This window comes from Dendropsophus ebraccatus, chromosome 2 (genome assembly GCF_027789765.1).
Source record: "Dendropsophus ebraccatus isolate aDenEbr1 chromosome 2, aDenEbr1.pat, whole genome shotgun sequence".
Taxonomy (NCBI): domain Eukaryota; kingdom Metazoa; phylum Chordata; class Amphibia; order Anura; family Hylidae; genus Dendropsophus; species Dendropsophus ebraccatus.
In genome coordinates this window covers 189,422,287-189,437,074 of record NC_091455.1, presented here as the reverse complement: position 1 = coordinate 189,437,074, position 14,788 = coordinate 189,422,287, and the positions used below count along the sequence as shown (strand labels likewise).

Below are 14,788 nucleotides of genomic sequence, written 5' to 3'. Positions count from 1 at the left end.
GGATCTGTCCAGAAACCTATTGTACTGTACACAAGCGGCATGTTGGGTAGTGTGCATCCTGCCCCTAGGCGGTAAAGACCTTTTATAGAAAGTGAATGACAAGTGTTACATGCTGCTCCCATCCTAAGCGGATAGAACAGGGGTAAAGAACCTTGGCTCTTTAGCTGTTCAAAAACTACAACTCCTATCATGCCTGGACAGCCAAATCTAAAGCTTTTGGCTGTCCAGGCATGATGGGAGTTGTAGTTCTGTAACAGCTGGAGGGCCAAGGTTCCCTACCCCTGGTATAGAACGTGTATACCTGACAAGTGCTACATGAGGAAATATCCTTTCTCTTCTATTACATCTATTCTGAATATCCATCCTGGCGCTCTTGATGGTAGGAATGTCAGGGTTTGCTGTACCGGTGCAAGGTGTTTCCTGCTTGGCAGCCTCTCGTCTGATCCCAGCGCTTGTTTTTGCCACCTTAGTCTTCATTAGTCCCTGTTTTATACCTACCTTCGGTAATGTAATATACAGTGTTATTGCAACCAGCAGATTGCGTTTGGATATTTCCTTTTTCAATATAGCGTGAGCAACGTCTTTACCCACCTATATAATCCTAGTATTATCCAGTCTGGATCTAGTCTATTAAAAAGATGTTTCATACATTTATTGGTAACAGTTTTCTCTTTTATTCGCTTTCCTAGTGTGTTAATGTGGTGGGAAGTTATTGAATACTTCAGCCCCCAGTATGGTGTATGCACAGATAGTGCTTCCTCCCTGTCTCAATGAGGGGCAACATCTCTTTCCTCATTCAATGAAAGCAATAGCTTCCTGGTCCAGGGAGGAGGGAAAACACGGCCACTTGGCTCCTAAACGGTGTACGGAGAATGTCAGCGAGGAAATGGAACAGGAAATTGGGTCTTTAATAGGGAACTGTTATTGAGGGGGTGAATGGAGTTTATCTTTGGGTTAAGACACCATTGCGAAATCAGCTTGGGCCTAGTTTACATGTATAAGTTGCATCCGTTTCAGGTTTTTTTTAACAAAACTGACTACAACTGATGTCACAACTGATGCCAAAAAGGCATCGGTTGTCATCAGGTTTTAGATCCATTGTTAAGTAAAATCCATCAGTAATATCAGTTGCCATACATTTATTTCATTAGTTGTCATGAATTTTTTTTTTTCCTCCTACAGCATTTAGGGGGCCATCGATATAGGGGGCAGTAGCACACGGGAGCCCTCTACTGTGGGCAGCAGGACATGGGGACATCTCCTATAGCAGGGGTATGGAACCTTGGCTCTCCAGCTGTTGCAAAACTACAACTCCCATCATGCCTGGATATCCCTGACATGATGGGAGTTGTAGTTTTGCAACAGCTGGAGAGGCACGGTTCCCTACCCCTGTCCTAAAGGGTGCTTCCACTGTATAGAGGAGCTGGGGGCTGATCATCCTGCAAGGGGCCACTATGCTGAAGAGCCAGGGTCACAAGGGTTAATGGGGGGTGGGGGGGACAGCTCTTGTAGTGCCGGAGGATGCATAAAGGCCCTATTCCACCAACAGATCTGATGACATATTATCTGCCAAAGATTTGAAGCCAAACTCAGGAGTGGATTTGAAAAGAGGAGGAATCCAGTCTTTCCTTTATGACCTGTTCTCTGATTATAGTCCCTTCCTGGGTTTGGCTTCAAATCTTTGGCAGATAATCTGTCGTCAGATCTGTTGGTGGAATAGGGCCTTAATGCATGTGTCTGTACACGGCATGCCTCCAGCGCTCCATAGACTTTAATGGATGCGGTGCCGGATGAGGAAACTGACCGCATGTCTGAGTGCTCAGTCCAGCGGGGTTAATGTGAGAACGCATCATCCGAACTATCCCATTGAAAACAATGGGATCAGTTCAGAGATGTGTTTCCCTCCGGTGCTTTTCTACTGCACCGGAGGGAAACACCGCCGGATATATGTAAAAAAAAGGCCTTAGCTAGACGTATGTGATTGTCATCAATGGTACCCTATGAGCAGAGTGGTAATAAGCATCACAATTGCAAATATTCTAACCGGTTTTCCATCCCAGAGAGAAAAAAATTTTTTTTGAGTGTAACAATGCCATAATCTTATTTGAACAAATGTCGCCATATATTCTGTAAGCGTTTGGGGTGCAACATATAAAGTGAAGTCAAGTTCTATGACCTTGGTGAAAAATGGAGTAAACATTTTGTTGCTATACTGGGAAGCAAAAGTTTATTGAAACTTCCTATAGTGTTCTGTTAAATAATCTGCCATGTTCTTGATGAATGACTTTTCTCATTAATTTCTTCCAGCCTTCTAGGGTGACTCGTTTTCTCTGAGGAGCCTAGAAGCAGACGGCTCATGACTTCAGATCAGGATACTAAAGTTGTGGCTGAACCGCAGGTACAGCAAGTCCAAGAAGCCAAAGATAGTTCACATCTTGTAAGTACTGTCATATGTGTTTCATAGACAGACATTCAGGTTGTCTGATTTTGCGTGTTCAGTAGAATTTCATTAACATGGTACCGACTCATCTAGATTTCCTGATAATCCAGACTAAGTCCTATGCTGGGTTATTAGGAGATGTATATGATGCTGTGGGAACTGCTAGGTTATTGTGTATGCTTAGTTTGTATATACTGTATGTATAAACATGTGTTTGTATATATGTGTAGAAGCACAGTAAGAGGCATGTTCACACAGGTACAAAACTTCCTGTTTTGTACAATAAATACCCTACTTGTTAACTTTAATTTGAGCAGAGGAAATGCACAGGGGGAAAAAAAATTTACATGATACAACTTTTCAGCACGGTCCAGCGCGGAAACTGCCTTTGTAATCAGTGGGAGCTTCAAGGTGTTCTAAGAGCGGTGGTATTGCTTCATATGGCGATATTTTGTGCCCATAAGAACATACCAGAATGTGGCCACATGGTCTCTGAGTTGGATTTCCATCTTAGAGGTGCTGTGCCATGGGACTAGTGGTTAAAGGGGGTTACCAAAGGCTGAAAGTTATCCCCCACAGAGAACAGAGGCTCGTCGTCCCCCAAGTCAGTGGCGTGGCAGTGTGCATGCCTATCCACAGCTCTAGCTTCTCTCTATGGGATTCCTGTACATCACAGCTCATTGCTTAGCAATGTTTGGAAGTCCTTTAGTCTGTTTTGCTCATGGGACATTGGACCTCTGTTTACTTAGTTGATATTCGTGGTGGAGGGACATTTACTAAGGAGTCTAATGTGTGCAACTATTCTAATGGGGCTTGGTGTGTATTTTGTTCCAATATCTTGTGACTGATTCGTTAAAATGTAGCACTGCCATAGTGACTAAGTGAAAAGCCACAAAACAAGTAGCAAAATTGCAGAAATTACGCAAATATATTCACCTCGTACTGACCAGACGTAGGCCTGCACCTGTTTGTGCAACTTTTTAAAAAGTCGCAAATGATAAACTGGCCGCTAATTTCGGATTTTGCTAACTTTTGGGTAAATACTCAAAACAAGCAGATTAAAAAAAAGTTCTAAAAAATATTCCATACTGGTTCATACTGGAATACTGGTTCATAAATAAAATGGGTGAACAATTATTCACCCAAAAATAGGCGCAAAGCCCTTCTTAAATTTCCCCCCATAGTGATTAAAGGGATACTCTGGGCTAGCAGTACTCTTGGTCCGTGGCCGGGGAGGGGATGGATATAAGAGGCGCCAGGTGCTTGCCTCCCTGGTTCGAGCGCCGAGTCCCGGATTGCGCCGCCCCATTCTCGGGTCCTGCGGCCGCTTCCTGGTCTGAGCTGCGGCTTGTGGCGACACATCTCAAGGCAGCTCAGCCATCCAGCTGACCTATGGGGTCCCGTCTCAAGCCGCAGCTCAGACCAGGAATTGGCCGCGGGACGGGAGAATGGGGCGGTTGGAACCGGGGAGGTAAGTGACAGGCGCCTTCTATATCCACCCCCTCCCCAGCCACAGACTAAAAGTAATGCTAGCCCGGAGTACCCCTTTAATTTTTAAAGTTTAAAAGCCTATACTGTTTTGTTCAGGTACTTGAACACATTCACTTGCACATTTGAGCCCAACACACAATGTAAAAGTCACTATTTTGCAACCGTTTCCTTTTTTTTTTTTTTTTTAATGTCTATTGACATGATTGGATTCATTGGATGTTGTGATGTACGTCTGCACGCTGGTTGATGTATACCGCAATCCTAGTTTCAGATGTAAGCCTAGCCTTATCTACAAGCCTATTTATGGGGATAACTATCTTTCAGCAGAGCTGTTGGTTGATAGAAATAGAGCCCATATGACAGGTGCAATTCAGGCGTCTGTCAGTGTAATTTGACCATATTCTTATTAAATCCCTCATGCTACCATGGTTTACCAATTACATTGGTGCTATACATTATATTTACCATATCATCCTGTTTAATTAAATTGTTTTTATTTCCCCTGTTGGATATCCTTGCTCACTTTATTTAAAGTCGATATTCACTTTTGTTAGAAGGATTTTTTCTTTACTTTTTCAACCGAAAAATTCATCTTTTTTTTTATTTTAATTTTTTTTTAATGGGCTTTTTTGAGTATTGCAGCTTCACCATATTAAAGGGGTACTCTGCAAAAAAAATTCTTTCAAATCAAGTGGTGTCAGAAAGTGCCAGAGATCTGTAATTTACTTCTTATTAAATCCCTCCAGTCTTCCAGTACTACTTAGCTGGTGTATGTTCTGCAGGGAGTGGTGTCTTTTCAGTCTGACACAGTGCTCTCTGCTGCCGCCTTTGTCCATGATAGGAACTGTCCAGAGCAGTAGCAAATCCCCCATAGAAACTTCTTCTGCTCTCCAGACTGGAAAGAGTACACCACTTCCTGCAGGACATACAGCAGCTGATAAGAAGTAAATTAGAAATCCGTCCTTTTTTTTTTTTTTTTTTTTTTTTTGCACCAGTAGATTTTAAAGATTCCCCCCAACCCCCCCCCCCCCCCCCCCCCCCCCCCACACGCGCGCACACACACTTCTTTAATATGAACAACAGACCATCCCATGTGCCTTGTAGAGTCCTCTAAATTTTTTTTTTTTTTTTTACAGCCAGTTGCCTTCTCCATTAAGCTCCGAGTGCCCTTTCACCTTCATAACAATTTCAAGGATTTGTATTGGAAGGTGCCGTAAATAATAGCCCTAGTGCAATTTCTCAATAATTGCAAAGCCCTTGATCTGACGTGACCATCCTGTATAACGTTTTAAGACTACGGTTAAAGGTCATGTTCTCATTCAGATTTTTAAGCCTCATTGTGATCCTTATTACAGTCTAGGATTTTACAAAAAGTAGGACTGACAGACTTTTTTTTTTTTTTTACCTTCCCCTTTATTTTAATTGCAGAAATGTCTCATTTATCGAAAATATCAACATTCAGATGAACGGTTTTAATAAATTTCTAAAAACAATATCTGCTACGTGTGAAGTCATAGTTGTTTACTTTTGCTTTTTTTTTTTTTTTTTAGCTTTTTAGTGTGTGTTAACAACCATTTTGCTGTGATCTCTAACTCCACAACCTCTAGCATGTTGGCACATACTGGGAGTTGTAGTATCGCAGCACTCATAGAGCCACAAGTTGGTGCATCACTGCCCTATTGACATGTATACAAAAAATGTTTACAAGCTGAAAACACCAGTAGATGGAAATTTGTTCAAATGTAATTTTTGTTTCAAGACCCCTCCCCCCCCCAGTTGAAATCTAACACGTAAGAGTTAAACAAGTAGCCGCTTGGTTTTGGCAGCTGTTGGCCTGCGCCTTGGCAAATCTCCTCAATACAGAGGCCTTAGTGTCTTGGATTGTAATTTGAGTGACAATAGCATGTGTTTTGATTTGTCTGTCTGAAGTTACTATTTTTGACTTGTGGGCAGTGGCCAATACCCAGCTGTACTGACTCCTATAGTAGATTCATTAAAGCATCAGCCTCGGCGGTGGCAGAGCATGGTTTTACAATGGGTTGCTGTTTTAGCAAAGAATTATGCCCACGCAAAAGCCTTGAAAGGACCAGTTTGTTCGATTCAACTTCATGCGAAGATTTAGAGAAAAATTCTACTACTACTACGCATATTCAGGATCCGCACTCAGGAGAGAATGGGTCATTGCTTCAAGTGGTCATTCCAGTCTCTGGGTCAGAATACTCAACATCCTCTTCTATTGGATTTAAGGGCTCCCAGTATCGCTCCTACAACAGCATGCATAACACAGAGCACAATGGACCAGTGCTGAGATCTAACCAAACCAGGTCAGTGAACTTGCTGCATCCCCTACATAGCTCCTTAAATGTTCTGTCTAAATACAAGCATTTACCAAAGGAGGTAGACGTAGTCTCTGAAGCAACCTCGGAGCTTGAAAGCACATGTACAGAATTTGTAGGCAATTGTACGGCTCCAGTCTGTAACCCTACAGTCCTGGACACATGGCCTCAGCCTGACCATGCTTCACCGGCTCAAGTGTCACTGAATTCAGAGCAGAACTCGCAGGAAGTGCTTTCCTTAAAAGCAAACGACTTGGCCAGCTGCCACCCAGCATGGCAAAGCACATTAACACAGAGCGAAGATGTGAAAAATGCTGATAATCCCGAGAATAGAAGCCTATTGGATTTCTGTTCAGCTAGAAAGCAAATAAACGAAAACCCGCCGCCTCAAAGTGATGCAGAGGCGAGGGAGAATTCGAGGACGAACACCTTCTACAGCATCTGTTTAGTAGATGATGACGATATAATTGAAGATCTTTCTGAGAAATCTCTTACAACACCGCAACGTGATACTATACCCAATAAGCATTCAGCTCCTGTGGAAAGTATGCGCGGCACATCAAGTTCTCTGAACATTGGAATAGAAAATGCGTTTCATGTGCCAAATCACGTGCCTATAGGAGAGGATTCAGATGAGCCGGAGGATTTCTCATACTTTGGACGTCAAACAAAAGATTTGAATGAACGTCGTCTGGAACCCCTAAATTCTTGGGCGAATTCGTCCGATAGTGTTTTGATAAATTGTAAAATCCAAGAATCCAGTTTTCTTACTCCGCATGCACAATGTATACTTGAAACCATGGTTAATCTTTCTGCTTTGCTAGTACCGGATGAAATAAAGAAGCAGTCCAGCGATGACCAAGTCCAGCAGCCATTCTCTAAACCAATGGACCCAACTCTTGCATCGGATATCGCAAACCAAATATTTGATGGGACCACAGACTCTGACAATGAAAGCATAAGTAACACGTCACACACAGACTACAATGAGTCCAGTAGCCCAAATCTAGAAGTTACTCCCTTAGAAGGACAGATGGACGACCATGTTAATGATGACACACAGGACTCTAGTTACCCCAAAGAAGAAAACTCTCTTGCGAACTGCAGGAAAAACGGTATTGTCGATTTTGTTGAATCTGGTGAGGACGGTACACCGGCTTTGGAGGATTTCAGTAGCTTCATGAATGGGAATAATCAACAAAATAATGGAGACGCTTACGTTGAAAATCTAAATCAGGCCACCGATTTCTCTCTTCCTATAGACTCATCTACTGAAGTCTCAGGGTTGTACCAAAATCTGGACTCTATTACACAGGAAAGTTGTATCGATAAAGAGCAGTCAGGTGTAATAGAACCTGATAACATATCCCCAGCGTGTACCCCTCAATTTAGTGAATGTGACCTCGGAAACAGTTTACATCCTATAGATGCTGAAAGCAATAACCCCGCCAGCATGTTGGAGGCTGTAAAATCTTGTGTTATAGATGCTTTTACTTCTGTTCCTCCTCGAGCAAAGCAAATAACTAACGGTTACTGTGAGAATGGCTTGGCGCACACGAGTCCTAAGAGCGGTGGTTCTCCTATCGTTGAATATTTCGACATCTCTCCCGTAAACAGCTCTAAGGATTTTCAAGAACTAAAGACCTTCTGTGATTCTGGGAACGCAGCACACGAGAGGCTTGTCAGTCCCGTCTTCAACACCATTGACGGCGAATTAATCTATGACACTCCGCTGGAAAATGATGACATGGATGACATTGCAGACCAGTCAGAGGACAGCACTGGTCTTATCCTTCACAATAATGAAGACCAGTTCATGTGTGATGCCTCGCAGCTTTTTGCTGAAGGTGGATGCCCCAGTTCTTATAGTTTTTCAGAAATGGGTAAAATAAATGGCCATCATGGCTACGAAGAGGACCAGGTTGATCGGTACGCTGCTACGCCATCTTATGAGATTCACGCCTCATCCACGGGCTTTACAAACAAAGATCCTGAGCAAAGCAACGAGGAGTGTGTACTCGATTTGATGCAGAATCTCCTCAGAGAGTCTCAGAATAAGAGCAAGGATCTATGTGATGGTGATGAGCAGCCTTTACCACTGTCCTGTGTTTTCTCAGGGGAACATTTCTTGGTCAGGCCTGACTATAAAGTGGATTATCTATGGTACAATTCTACGTCGGACAACCAGCACCGTGACCAACAGTACCCTGAAGACCTGGAGGTGTCTGACATCAATGCGTTTCAGCTACTGGTTCCAGAAGGCCGAAGTATTTGGGGTTGGCCTGAGATGAGCTGTGAAGATGTAAGTTTATGTTCTTATGATTACTTTTAATTTATTAGGGTACATTGAGTGTCTTTTGACGATTTTGAAGGCAGAGATGGCAGATTGATAGGAGACATGCTCATGTCATGAGATAAACACAGATACTACAATTAGGATAAGAATACAGTCTATAATTTATAGTCACACATTTGATATGGTGCATTGTTGTGTTGTCAGGTGGATCTCTTTCGTTCCATAAGTATCAATTATGTTTCATAATCTGTTACCGTATACGAATGATGATATAATGTAAATAGGTGAGATCCTCTGAGATGTAGACATTAATAGAGAAGACTATTATATACCGAAGTCAAGGGCTAGACCTCGAAAGATCTTTCCAAAACCACCATCACACTGAAGGCATTTACCACTTTTTTGACCAGTCTTTTTTTTATAACATTTTTTTCAATGTTTATATTGTAATTTAGATGATTCTAGGTAGTACAGGAAGAAGTTCTATGCTTAGTAACTACTTGGTGGCAAACGCTCATTTAGAGCCGCACAGTAGCTGCTTTGTGGTGAGTATTGTCATCAGGGTGATCACACAGTCTACGCTGCTCTGCCCAAATGTTCACGGGCTTGTAAAAGTCTAATGGTGGATATTGGTCATTTTTTACCTTTGTCTCGAGATTGAAAGGTCTCTATCAATCAGACCTTTATAGCATATCCTTTGAGTATCCCATAAATCTCACAGAATAACACTTTAATGCAGTACATTGACTTAGAGACATACCAGCATATTAAGTGTTAAAAAACACGGTTTATTATAGTAAATGTGTGAAACGTCCCCGACATAAAATACAGTGGTGCCTTGGATTACGAGCATAATTCGTTCCAGGACTGCGCTTGTAATCTAAATCACTCTTAAACCAAAGCAAATTTTTCCGTAAGAAATCATAGAAATGCAGAAAATTGGTTCAACACCCCAAAAAGGAGTTATTATTCTGAATACCATGTAAAACAAATGAAACAAACATTTAGAAACAGCTGAATGTCATATTATAAGTTACTATACAGTAATGGAGAGAATGGGAAACACAAGGGCTGACAGAGACTGCAGGGAGCATGGAGGAATGGGCAGGCAGATGTGGACACATACATGCAGCGCTCTCTGTCCGGGAAGAGAGGGGTTACAGCTATGGAGAGATTACCTCCACAGTCCTGTCCTCTGATGCAAGCCCCAGCCTGAAGTGGATCTGCTATGATTTGGAAGGTGAGGGAGAGGGAAACTTCCTGGGTCAGAGTACACTGCTGTAGACCCCGCTGTGCAGACCATGCTGCTGCCCCACTCCCCCTCCCACCCAGTACAGGGAGCTCTTACACAAAGTTACAATTTTAAAAAACTGTAAGCTCTTCTTCCAAAATGCTCTCAATCCAAGTTACTCTTAAACCAAGGTACCACTGTATTTATTGCTTTCCTACTGATCTTCCGCGCTCATAACAATGTACAGCATGTGACCGCCAAGGTAAGCGATTGTTTACAACCGTCCCATAGATTGAGTATGTAGACTGACTGGGACCACCAGATTATCAGTGCTGGATTGGACAGGTCAGGAATAGTTGGTTTATTATGATAGAATTGCTGCCGAGACTTAGATAATTCTCTTGGACAACTCCTTTTATTTAAGGTTCTAGATAGAGATGAGCGAATCTACGTTACGTTCTAGAAAAAAAATATATATTTTCATTGACCCTTAGGCATTTTCCATATTAAAATTTCTATGCTCTGCATTACCTTCATTTTTACATTTTGTGAGCGTGCACAAATCTTTTTAGTACTTCTAAAGCTGGCCTCACGTTTATTGACATATTTGAGGTTACTCAGCATTTCTTCTTTTTACCCTTGACTGCAGCATTTTTCAGAGCTGGACTTCCAGCTACATCCTATATCAATGACCATATATCAGGACGCTTGGGTTTAAAGGCGTCGTCAAATTACAACAGCACCAGTGGTCCCCCGAGGTCTGACCAGGTGTTATCATAGGGGCCGGAGCTGTACGTGTACTAACCCTTGCAACCTTAAAAAATGCACTGATAGACTTTGTTCACACAACGTCAAATATTGAAAAGGCGGACAATTTTCATATTTAAAATAACGTCCGTTTTTTGCCGCGATTTAACTGACTGCAATGGCAATACATTGAAGTTAATGGGAAGGGGGACGTCCAATGTACACAGTGTATTGAATAACGGACGTTTTTGCCATGGATGTCAAAATAATGAACATGATCATTATTTTCGGACGTCTTTTGCAAACAGCGGACGTTTTTCTATTAGTTCACACAGTTTTTCTTTGGTCACCGTTCTTTCTCCGTTTTTACTATTAAATTCAATGGACTTTTCAATTAAGCCGCACCCAACGTCCAATTAGTAACCCAAAACTAGAATAATGTACAAACACCCGTCATTGCAAGGGGAGGCCAGACAGCTAAATGACGTCCGTTATTTTACTCAAAATAATGGACGTAATTTTAAACGGAGCTGAAAAAAGGTTGTGTGAACATAGCCATACGTGGATATCGTAATGCTATATAAATGTACTGATACATGGATATCCTAATGCTATATAAATGCACTGATATCATCCTAATGCTATATAAATGCACTGATACATGGATATCCTAATGCTGTATAAATGCATTGATACATGGATATCCTAATGCTATATAAATGCACTGATATCATCCTAATGCTATATAAATGCACTGATACATGGATATCCTAATGCTATATAAATGTACTGATACATGGATATCCTAATGCTATATAAATGCACTGATACATGGATATCCTAATGCTGTATAAATGCATTGATACATGGATATCCTAATGCTATATAAATGCATTGATATGGGGATATCCTAATATCGTATAAATGCATTGATATGGGGATATCCAAATGCAATATGCAAAATCATGGAATATGGGAATCCTAAGGGTAAGCTGAAATGTTCAGATAAGGTTAATCTAGTCAGTCTTTGCAGATTTGATGCTTCTTGCTATCTTAGTAATGTGTATATTTTTTTTATATTTCAGGAATCAGCAAAGGTTTCTGAATTAAACCCCAATGCTAAAGTATGGGGGAATCACATGCTGCGCGTGGAAGCAGGGGGCCCCGCTGACGGAACAGTCGGCCAATCCTGGGAGGAGCTGCCTGATGAGCCTCCTGATTCCACCAAAGAAGGTACCATTCTCCCTCCTACGCTCTAGTCATGCTATAATGGTCCTTATTGTGGAGGCACCCCATAGGAAGATATACAACAGCTAGGTTTACATAACATTTTTGTAAAACAAAATTCCACACAGGCTCGAATTACACCCCTCCCTTAAAAAAATAGTTGCATATAAGCCCTGTGCCAGATTTATTATATGTTATAGACGTACCTCACTAGACAGTTTTGACACTTCCTGGTTATCCAACACCCTTACCTTGTAAAGACACAATGTTAAATCCACCTTCAAGCATGTAATCCCATTCCATGGTCATCACTTTAGTTCTTCCTTATCCGATCCTATATACAGCTTGTAGCACCCCCACCTCTTAACTCCATCCCCAATCCCATTAGACTATAAGACCACTTAAGCAGGGCCCTGTCGCCTTTTGTTATCTTAAACTGGTGTACCTGTTGGTGGTAAAACACTTATCTAATACTGTATAGAGCACAGGTTACCATGTATGTATTCATTTACTGTCATTTTGAGACTTCTATTTAGTTTTTATGTTGCATATTCTTCACAAGAATCAGCAGCTATACAATCCAATTCTATTACTTATAATGTTCCGAAAGCAGAAAAATATTAAGGTTTTAAAGGGGTTTTCCAGGCTTAGAAAAAGATGGGAATGTAGAAAGGCAAATCAGCTCACCATGTGTGCAATAGTCAGTGGTGCTGGTCCTCAATTACGTCTGGAGCAGGTGGAAGGAAACAGAGATCCGGGCCATTTTCCGGTGGCAATAGGTAAAAAGTGGAAGTCCACAGCTCCAAGTAAAATGTAAAGTCTTTATTTAGAAATCCTCTTAAAATTGGATTTTAAGAGGATTTCTAAATAAAGACTTTACATTTTACTTGGAGCTGTGGACTTCCACTTAGAAAAAGATGGCTGCTTTCTTCCAGAAACAGCGCCGCTCTTGTCTCCAGCTTGGTTGTGCTTTTGCAGCTTAGTTCCTTTTGTAGTGAATAGAGCTGAATTGGGAACCACATGCAACCTGAGGGAGGGGGTGGTGCTGTGTTTGCAAGAAAGTAGCTCTGCTTTTTATAATTCTGGATAATTCCTTTAATGGACAAAATGCAGAATTTTGCAGCAAATATCACACTTCGCAGATACATTTTGTCATTTATTTCGTATATATGGGGTTTCATTTGGGTCAGATATATTCAACAGGCTAATTTAGCTACACCTTAAATATTACTGCTAGGTTTACATAGACTTAAATTGGCATGTAGACATCATGGTGGAAGGTTACCTGTTTGGCACCAGTGAGAGGAGAGGTGCTGCTCTATTTATTACTGTTTATATTGTTCACTTCTACATTGAATATTAATACACGTAATTGAGATATATAGTTCTCCCTATAGTGTAGCCTTACTGTGCCAATGTTATGCCCTTTCTTCCCCCTCAGTGTTGGATAACAATGGTGATGATGAGCAGAAAGGACACAATGCCGTGTTAACACCAGACCAGACTCCATCCGTTTCGGTGTCAGACCAAACAGATATGAATACGATATCTCTGGGAAACTCAGAATATGAATCTATGCATGAAACCACCCATTCAGGTACTTGTATCCATGTGCAATAAGTTCTGATAAACTTTATTTTATCTTAAAGGTTTTTTTAGTAGGGGATTATTAGGTGATCTGTGGGGGTCTGATTGCTGAGATCCCAGATGACCCCCAGGACGCAGTAAAGTTGTACCTCCAAAATAAACAAAGAGCCACAGTATTTCTTCTCTATGGGTGCAGTGCTCGGCAATATTCAGAAGGCCCATAGACAGTAAAGGAAGCTATGGCCACGCATGCACAATGGGCACCGTCCAATCTTGGCATTAAAGCGACTCTGTACCCACAATCTGTTCCCCCCAAACCACTTGTACTTTCGGATAGCTGCTTTTACTCCAAGATCTGTCCTGGGGTCCGTTCAGCAGATGATGCAGTTATTGTCCTAAAAATCAACTTTTAAACCTGCAGCCCTGTGCCCAATGGCTGTGGCCTAGAGTATCCTTGCCCTAAGCTTGCACCACCCCTCCGTCCCTCCTCCCCACCCTCTTCATCATTAGGAATGCCACTGGCAGGATTTTTCCTATTCCTCTGCAGTGAACACTGCACAGGTGCCTTAATGATCCAGCCTGTGTGCAGTGTTCACACAGCTGATGAATAGGAAAATACCTGCCTGGACCATTCCTAATGATAAAGAGGGCGGGGAGGAGGGACAGAGAGGTTGTGCCATCCTAATGCACAGACACTAGGCCACGGCCGTTTGGCACAGGGCTGCAAGTGTAAAAGTAGTTTTTTAGGACAATAACTGCATTACCTCCCGAATGAACCCCAGAACAGATCTTTGATTAAAAGCAGCTATCCGAAAGTACAAGCGGTTTGCGGGGGACAGATTGTGGGTACAGAGTCGTTTTTAATTTTTCTGTGCTCCTGGGGATTAGCAGGAGTCCCAGCGGTCGGATCCTCACCAATTTACTAGTTATCCATTATCCTGTAGATCTCCTTTACTTGCTGAAATGAGAGAAGCCCTTTAAAGGTAATACACTAAAACCATTCCCATATTCAGGTCTAACTTTCTTGTACTCTTCAGGGGCAGTTGATCTACCACAGCCAGAAAATCAAGAAGACCTGCGAGATGTGCTCAAAAAAACACTGGAGTTTTGCTTATCTCGGTATGTTCACTTCTGGATTTGTGTATTATGTTGTGGCCTATAAGTATGCTATTGGAATGATATGTGGTCGCTTTATAGGGTGTATGTGAGCTGTGCTTGCAGGCTACATCAGGAGGATTTCCCAACCTATGCCTCTGACTTATTCCACTGTATAGGCCCACAGAGACATGCATCGCCCATAGGCCTTAACCTAAATAATAAAGTACAATGCAGGAGCAGTTTTAAGCGACCGTTTATGATTGCCCTCCCTATGAGCAGGAGCATATATTAAGCAACTTATGTCTCTTCAGACTGTATAAAGATTGTATAAAGAC

At 41.9% G+C, this 14,788-nt stretch overlaps 1 protein-coding gene across 2 annotated transcripts in view; it reads left to right on the top strand.

Moving 5' to 3' along the window:
- LARP4B (La ribonucleoprotein 4B) overlaps positions 1-14,788 on the top strand; it is a 59,352-nt gene that overhangs the window by 19,545 nt on the left and 25,019 nt on the right. For both annotated transcript variants that reach the window (XM_069958922.1, XM_069958923.1), the window contains exons 3-6: positions 2,308-2,437; positions 11,627-11,774; positions 13,210-13,365; positions 14,393-14,474. In XM_069958922.1, coding sequence (XP_069815023.1) covers positions 2,357-2,437; positions 11,627-11,774; positions 13,210-13,365; positions 14,393-14,474 — 467 coding nt within the window. In that variant the 5' untranslated portion in view covers positions 2,308-2,356. The remainder of the gene's footprint in view (positions 1-2,307; positions 2,438-11,626; positions 11,775-13,209; positions 13,366-14,392; positions 14,475-14,788) is intronic.